Consider the following 8900-nt stretch of genomic DNA (forward strand, 5'->3'; position numbering starts at 1 on the left):
CCAAAATAACACTTCATATGACAAATTTGAACCTCATTGTTCAGTTTATTTCTTTTTCATAATATCTATTAAGATTTCCAATTGTTTTTATTTCATTTTGTTATCTGTCATGTCTAGTGTCAAGAAATCAAAACAAATCGTTTTGAAAGTGAAGAAATCTAACTTCCTAGACGCTGATAATTTTAGTCCTCCAACATAAAAGCATCATTTCCTCGCATACCACCAAAAAAAAAAATATACATATATATATCATTTCCTCACAAATTTGTCTTCCGAAAAATGGCATTTATTTTGGGGATATTTGAACTGTTAATAAATTTAAAGACGGCTAAGATATAAGGATGATACAAGTCTGCTAAAAAAAATGAACATTATAATTTGTAATGTACATGGCTAAAACGACAAAAATTGTTAAATATAATTCAAATTTCGTATACAGTTTATCTGTTGTTACTTGTTAGCCCTCTAATGAATTCATTATCCATCCTACGTAATTTATCAGCCAAGATGTAGATCAAAAGGAAAACCGACAAGAGATGCATAGCCAAATTTAAGATTTAATTACCTATAGCTGAAGTGAGAAAAAATACAAACTCCGCCTAAAAAAAGGTCAAAACAAGGCCTGGTTGTTTCAATGAATATGCTTCAGAGATCTACTCTTCATTTTCTGAAGAATGCACTTTCTTCTTAAGACGCCATTGATAGATGCATCCCATTCAAGGTGAATTTTCATGGGGCATTATTTACAAGCTTTGCACGTCTAGTTTTCTGATCAACTTCAACCCTAAGTCCAAGTGCTGAAATTTGCGGCAAGTCAACAGATCCCTGAACCTCCAGCTCTGCAACTACCCTTTGGTTCTCCTCATTCCCCTCCAACATATTCCTCACTGACCATATTCCCCACTCCCTAAGGAATGGATTGTCATCATCAGTAACACACTGTTGCAATAGCAGCATTATTCCATTTTTCTTCCTTACCTCATCTTGCGCATGCTTTCTTCTGTACACACAATTCCCCACAAGAGCAACAATGTCTCTCCTAAATCCCTTGTACAGGCAGGGTTTCCACAGCCTAGATGGTTCAGCTTCGTCTCGGTTGTCAGATTGTGTTACTGCTTTCCTGATTATTGCTGGAGGCTCAAGATCATGAAGCAAGGACAAAAGCAAATCAATGAGGCCATGTGATAATAATTCATTAACAGCATCCTCTGCATCCCCTTTGCTACCTGCTGCCGCATCATCTTGGGCACAAATATCTCTCAATATGCTCATAGAGTATCCAAGAACGTCAATGGAAGCACAGCCAGTAGGTATACCAGACTTGGCTTTAGGGGTGTGCTCAAGAACCCCAATAGACTGCTTGAATATTTCATAAACAAACATTGTAACATCCTTTATAATAGTGATATCAGAAATCTTTTCATTCAAGACCTCTGCTAGAATTCCTAAAAGAAATGCTTGTTCAGATGTTAACTGATCATCTCTAGATTTAGTAACTTCACCCTCAGGAGCAGCCCCAGACCATAATTTAGCGAACAATAGAGGCAACTGAGATTCTTCCCAGCATACTCTTGAAAGGAGTAACTTTAACCAGTCTTCTCCAAAACCAACTGCTTCGTATGGAAACCAATGAATAAAGAAAATAACAAAAGAAAAGGAATATAATCAAATATTCCAAAGAAACCCTCAAAAACCCAATGACAACAGAGAAAATTGGCACATTATACAAACAAATAGTTCTTATAACTTACCACAAGAAGCAGTTCTCACAATTTCTACCATTATAGGCCACCCACGATCACTGTAAAGCTTTCTAACTAATTCAGGATTCCCATCACAACATGTATAGATTATCATACACAAGGGATCGCAAGTCTCCTTGCTCCGGAGTCTTGCAAGAGATACAAAACCATTAGGATAGAGTTCTTCCCAAACAGCATGCTGATGTTCTTTCCCAGCCAATGAAACATTTGCCAAAACCTGCAAACCCACACGAACCAATCCCTGATCTGGGCCTAATAAACCTGCCACTGACGTTTAAAACATTTGAGACAATACCAGCCCCCTTGAGCTCAACAAATGAGTTTTGATTTGCAATTTCTCCAGCACATAGATTTCTAAGGAACTTCAAAGACAGTGAAAGAAAATGATACCGTGAGGTACAATGCACAGAGTGAATTATCTCCAGCACTGCTGGGAGAAGTCCTTTGGAAGCAAGCTCTGAACGCCCAGAAGCAGATTTGGAAATTTCTATGAGAATTTCTAAGGACTTTTCTAAGTCAGTCGAGTTTGAAGCCCCAAACAATAACTGAAGCGTATGCTCTGATATGGGGTACTCCAAGGTATCAGTATGACCCATTACGTATGGGAATGAAAATAAAGATTGAATAATGTGAAACACCCACAACTGTCGTTTGAAACTCAGTTTTTTATCCTGCAGAAATTTAACCAAAAATGAAAAACAAATGAAATTAATACACACACACGAAACACATCTCACTCTATCAATAGATGGAGAAGGCTAGAAACTACATGAAAGAAAACATTACAATAAACCATTTGAATATAATGTTGATTCAACTGTTATTGCTTACTCTCTCTTAAAACATGGTGTACGAGCTAGAGAGAAGAAAAACAAGAAAGGGTAAGGAAATTGAAAGCATCCACATCAATACTAATCAAAGACAAAAAGGAAAAATTTGAGAAAGAGCACAGAAGTTTAAAAAAAAAAAAATAGAATCTAACTGGGAAGAAAACAGACTTCGCTGATCTGCTGCACAGCACCGACTGAACCTAACAGCAAAGAGAGGAAGAGGGAGCTGATTGAACGGCTCAATTGACCGCAAAAGGAATAGTGATGGCAGGGACGACAAAGAGATGGCTCTGCCTGAACACCTAGGAGGAAGTGGAATTTAAAGAGAAAATAAACGGATGGTTCAGATTCATCATGGAAAAGAACAATCTAGATTCACTAAAATTAAACTAATTGCTGCTACTTCTTTGTGGATGATGCTCTACTTTTTGTGAATGCTAATTTGGATAATTATAGAGGATTAGCTGAGATTTTGAAAGTGTACTGTGAAGCTTCTAGTCAGTTACCTAATCTTGACATCTCTGGTGTTTTTCTTTTTTCTTTTTTTTTTTCTGCTAATGTACCTAATAGTGTTATGAATCAGGTCTGTGATGTTCTCGGCATTAGTGAATCTGCTGATTTTGGAAAGCACTTGGGTATACCAAGTGTGTGGGGCAAAATCTAAGCAACAAGCATTGGCTTACGTGAGCCTTATGTGAGGGAAAAAGTGAGAAAGGAGGTTAAAGGGTGGAATAAGAATCTATTTCCCTTTGCTAGAAGAGAACTTATGATAAAATCTGTGGTGAACGCTATTCCTCTCCTTCCTATTTCTTGTTCTAAATTTCCTAAGGTGACTAGCAAACAACTGATAGCATTAAGTATTAGCAGGATGGGAGCGGTAGTGGAGGTAAATATATTACAACACACTCATAAATAAATTGGGAAGAGTTGCTAAACAAAAGGGAAATTTCCAGCTTATGGAGGTTTAAACCATATCAGTCTATTAGCCTATTTGCAGTTGCGCCCTGTCACGCCCCAATTTTAGACACTCGTAAATAGATTGATTGCAGGCTGAAAGATTAACCTATCCGAAAATTATAATAAACTAACAAACTAAGAATAAAACTATCCAATCATAACTGAAAGAAAATAGAATGTCTTCTTGAAACAAATAAATAAAGGACTAATTAAAATGAACTGCTAAATGTCAATAGTAAAAGCACGTGATCTTCAATGTATGATGTTTCCAACGTAAGCTAAATCAAATCAATAAACTCTTAAACACATTCTAACGAATATCTCAATCATGACTTCCGGTCAAAATTAAAAAGGCATCAGAGCCATTTAGTATTTGTAAAAGAATATCCATAGCACCAACCACAAATGTCACAAAACTGTAAGAGATGGTAGATGCATGAGAAGTCAACATATTTACATATGTAAAGCAGCAGAAAACAAACGGGAATAAAGGAAACAACCAAAGCAATTATCCAAATCACAATATATACAGATGACAGACCCAATGGAATGAAGATAAATGTTGAAGCTTGAACTCACCAATGATCAAAAGAGGAATGGAAGGAAGAATTCAAGCTCCTCTCGCTCACCCAAACAGCACCGACAGAACAGGGGAAGAAAGTAGAAGTTGACGGCATGCATCGAAGGGAGGAAAAACTCACGAATCAGGCCTCCAGCAGCGGCAGCTCAGCTCTAACATCCACCGGCTGCAAGCGGACAGAACACACACACACACACACACAGAGATGATGAGAGAAGGAAGAACAATGGAATGGAGAATTTCAAGGTCTCTCCCTCTCTCAGCCACAGGCAACGGTTTCGAAGAAGAGAAAGGGGGAGGGAGGATCAATCTCGTGGCAAGGGAGGAGGAAGGAGAGAAGACGACGTCGAGCTCCCTCGCCGAGGTTTCGTTCCGATAGCGCCGAGAACGAAAAATGGAAAGGGCAAAGGCAAAGAAAATATGATAATCTGATATGCTGTTTCTCTTGTTAAAGGGTATTTTGGTGATTTGCTGGTTTCAGAAAATAAAATTTGTTTCTTTCAAACCCCAAACTCCATTAAATTTATTTGCAAAACTTTCACTAAACTACTCATTCCTTCTGTTAAACTAACTCCAAAGCATATAAAAATATGAAGAAATAATAATAAAATTTCTTTGCATTATATAAATAATATTTTAATCAATTAAAATGTTATAATTCTTTTAAAATCGTTAAAAACTTTTCTGTTATTAAAGAATTAATGTGAATGATCAAATTACTTTTAATTCATAATTTCAAATGCAAAATTAAAATTGTTATTGCATTTTTATAATTTTTAAAAAAAATTGTAAATCTTAGAACAAAATTGATGAATGGTAATTGATATTCGTAACACCTGAGAAATATCAGAATTTTAAATTTAAACTTGTGAATTGTTGTTGAATTTTTACTATTTTAAGAAGAAAATCTGTAAATCTTGAAATAAAACTTGGAAATGGTAATTGATATTTGAATTAATGACAATTTAATCATTTATATTAATTTTTTAATGACAAAAAATCCTTAGAAACTTCATCAATATTATGATATTTCGAAAGATAAAATTGTCATTTAAATAATTCGAAAGAATTTTATTATCATTTTTTTAAAAATATACTTAAAATATTTTATCATAAATTTCTTTTTTTTAATTTCATTTTATTTTTTTCCCTAAAATTCTTGAAATGGTACATGCCAATCTCCAAGAAGCGCATCTCAAAACTACCAGATTTGCATTCCTTGTCATATGAAGCAAAAAAAAAAAAAATATAGAGGACAAAAATCAGTCATAATAGAGAAATTAGATTCATATGGCTAGCACAAATCAGACTTTTATCAAAGTAACATGCCCTTATTTGAGAAAATAAAGAAGATAACTTACTTAGATGGAAAGGAAATTCCTCCAAAATCAAAAATGGGTCTATCAAGAAAAAAAGACTCATGAGAATGACCAGAGGACCGAAGGAGAACTCACCGGAAAATGCTTAACCTGACGATGCATGGCGACAACACTAAGAAGAATCGAGACAGAATGCACTGCCAGAGCACCAGGAAGCACGAGGTGGGAGAGAGGGAGTCTGGAGAGTGAGTTCAATCACATTTTTTTATAGAAAAATGACAATTAGAAACCTCACGAAAATTATATATTCTGATTATTAAAATTTCAATAAAATATTATGGTCTTTGTTTGTAATAAAGTATATTTTGTTGATTGACTTAAGATGCATAACTAATCTTTATAAATTTTCAATTAATAATATAAAAGTTTTTAAATATCTTTTGTTGAACTTTTAAGAGATTAATTTATAGAGTTTTCTAAATTCTCAACTAGCGTTATAAATAATTTTAAGTTTATTTTATTGATTTTCTAAGTAGTTTATCTGTATATTGATAACAAAAACTCAAGATTCATAATTGACTATCATAAATTATCAACTAATGTTATGAATAATTTTAAGTATATTTTGTAAATTCCTCAAGCCATTTATCTTTATATTAACAGTAAAAAACCAAAACTAATTGACTTATAATTTACAATTAACTTTTATAAATTTTTAATTAACGTTATAAATAACTCCAAGTTTATTTTATTGATTTTTTCAATAGTTTATTATATATTAACAGTATAAAATTGATATTCACAATTGACTCTTATAAATTTTTAATTAAAGTTATAAATAATTTCAAGTGTATTTTTTTAATTTCTAACTAATTATTCACATTTTTTAATTGCAACTAAGGACCATGGTCTATTAATGAAATTTTAATAATTCAGGATTTTTAACTATAATTAATATTCTTATAAGATCCCTAATTATGGTTTTCCTTTTTTTTTTCATGGATAGGCAAGGATGGAATATAGTAAAATGTATATGGGTAAATTAGTTGAAAAATTTGGCTTTCCTCCAATGCCCACAAACCAAACTAACCCTTGGCGAATGCCATATAATTGACTTATCTTTGTTTATTGAAAGATTTCAAGATAGTTTGGAGATTTTATTAAATATATTATTATATAAAAATAGAAATTACTTTTTAGTTATTATCATAAAAAATTATTATTTATTTGCTTTTAAATTTTTAAGATATCCAAATGTATCTTTGTATTATAATATGAATATTTACTTTTGTTGATCATATCTGGTTATTTTCATATTCTGATTATTTTTGTGAAAAAATAATTCTGATTATTTTTATAAATTTAAATAAATATTATAAATTTAAAAAAATTATGTGTGAAAACAAGAGATTTTTTCATTATCGAAAAAGCTAAAAAAAATGGATGATTGATAAAGGTGTGATTGGTAAATGTATTTTTTGCATGAAAAATAATTGTTAATATTTCATTATTTTTATCATTATCATTTTAATAATATAAGTAAGAATGGATCTTGAAAAAATTATAATAAAATCTCTTTAAATTATATAAATGATATTTTAATTCCTTGAAATGTCATAATTTTCCTAAAATTCTTAGGAACTTTTTTGTCATTAAGAAATTAATATAATAACCAAATTATCCTTAATTTAAACTTGTGAATTGCTATTGAATTCTTCCGATTTTTAAAAAAAAAGTTATGAATCTTAGAACAAAATTTATAAATGACAATTGATATTTACAACACTTAGAGAATATCAATATTTCAAATGTAAACTTACGAATTGCTATTGAATTCTTGCAATGTTAAGAAAAAAGTTTTGAATCTAAAAAAAAAACTTATTAATGATAATTGATATTTGTATTAAGGACAATTTGATTATTTACATTAATTTTTAATAATAAAAAAGTCCTTAAAAACTTTAGGAGAATTATGATATTTTGAGGGACCAAAATATTATTTATATAATTTAAAAGGATTTTAATATTATTTTTCCATGAATTTTAGAAGTTGAACTAGTGTCGACTGTGCCAGCTTAATCAACACCTTAAATACTCATTAGCCACACAAACCAGATTATAAATGTGTATTTGGATTCGACACTAACTGAGGCTTGGGAGCTCCAATGTCAGTTTAGGTCTGGAAATTAAAAAGTTCATTAGGAGGTTTTAAATTTTGTCTGCGTGATAGATTTTTGAAAAGAGCTTTTTTTTTTTTTGGTACAAACAAACTTCATTACTCAAAAGTTAATAAGTAATCCCCCTCCCCCTTTGCTTGCTTTATTTGTAGTAGATTTTGACCATTCATCTTTGGAAAGAGCTTGATCATGAGTAAAAGTGCTTTTTTTTTTTTTGGTGGCGTGAAGTCAGGACGATACAAAAGTCCTTTAGTTTTGTATGACTGGATGTGACCTTTACAAACTTAGCCTAGTTTCATCTTGTAAAAAAAAAAAAAACACTAATTTAAAGAACTAAAAAGACTAATAAAATTAGATTTCATTTTCAAATTCAATTAGATAGGGGATCGAGATTTCAAACCACTTAATCTGGTTTAATCTTACAAAATTATTTTGATATAATCATAGTTATTTTTAATATAATTATAATGTGATGTGCAAAGAGCCCACATACTTCACATCAATGAGAATGCATAAGCCTTAGATTTAAGTGTTAATATGAGAAATCTATTAACTATTGAAGATTGATCTGTGTGAGCTTCTAAATGCATGTTGTTTATAAAATCCATTGTTCTCGATACTGTCTAAACTTATGGTCTGGAATTCTAAATATTGTGTACTTGTCATCTGGATGTATACTTCTTGTGAAAATAACCATATATTATTTTCCCAACTTGTTTTCTTAGATGTTGCTTTATTGTTCTATTCTGTTAAGAATTAATTATTTGTTTTATTTTTGGTGTATTAATATATTCTCAATCTCATTGATAATTTTGTGTGTTTTATCCTTATGAAGTCATAGATGTTGAAGTTTGTTAAATGTTGTAATTGAAATATTTTTCATTTTTGTTGAAGATTGTTATAAATTTATTATGATTAACTTTCAATTTTTTGCAATAAATTTTACATGATTATAAGTATTTTTATTATCTTAATTGAGTTTTTATGTCAAAATAAATTGTTACTTCTTATAAAAGAAAGAGGAGTTAAAAAAGAAGCAAAATGAGGTACCAAATTACCGAAATTAGTCTTCCAATCTGGCCTTATTCAACTTTGGGTTAACTCTAGACCAATGCAAATTACGAATTGCCTAACCCAATCACTTCTATAAAAGAGACTAAATTTTAAGTTAGGTTAAAATCTTATTCAGTTTTTTATGCAGTTGTACCAATACATGAATCCATATGAAATGACAAAATATGCAATACTGGCACATTATTTTTCCTTTTGTTTTC

General features: G+C 31.1%; 1 protein-coding gene across 1 annotated transcript; it reads right to left on the bottom strand.

The window, feature by feature from the left end:
* Window positions 1–336: 336 nt before the first annotated feature.
* Window positions 337–4520, bottom strand: LOC129299040 (uncharacterized). Its single transcript, XM_054937485.1, has 4 exons — window positions 4130–4520; window positions 2036–2434; window positions 1752–2004; window positions 337–1613 (listed from the first exon to the last, which is right to left on the bottom strand). The coding sequence occupies exons 2-4, from the start codon at window positions 2357–2359 to the stop codon at window positions 730–732; spliced, it is 1461 nt and encodes a 486-aa protein (XP_054793460.1). The 5' UTR covers window positions 2360–2434; window positions 4130–4520; the 3' UTR covers window positions 337–729.
* Window positions 4521–8900: the final 4380 nt, after the last annotated feature.

The sequence above is a fragment of the Prosopis cineraria genome, unplaced genomic scaffold, assembly GCF_029017545.1.
Source record: "Prosopis cineraria cultivar Desert tree isolate PC_DT_omini unplaced genomic scaffold, ASM2901754v1 PC1012, whole genome shotgun sequence".
NCBI lineage: Eukaryota > Viridiplantae > Streptophyta > Magnoliopsida > Fabales > Fabaceae > Prosopis > Prosopis cineraria.

What these genes read in the sequence shown, in the direction of transcription:
- LOC129299040 (XM_054937485.1), bottom strand. Translation starts at nt 2,359, where the DNA reads ATGGGTCATACTGATACCTTGGAGTACCCCATATCAGAGCATACGCTT. An exon ending in TTGTCTCAAATGTTTTAAAC is followed by an intron (nt 2,005 to 2,035) that starts GTCAGTGGCAGG and finishes GGCCCAGATCAG; the next exon opens with GGATTGGTTCGTGTGGGTTT. An exon ending in TGTGAGAACTGCTTCTTGTG is followed by an intron (nt 1,614 to 1,751) that starts GTAAGTTATAAG and finishes TTCCATACGAAG; the next exon opens with CAGTTGGTTTTGGAGAAGAC.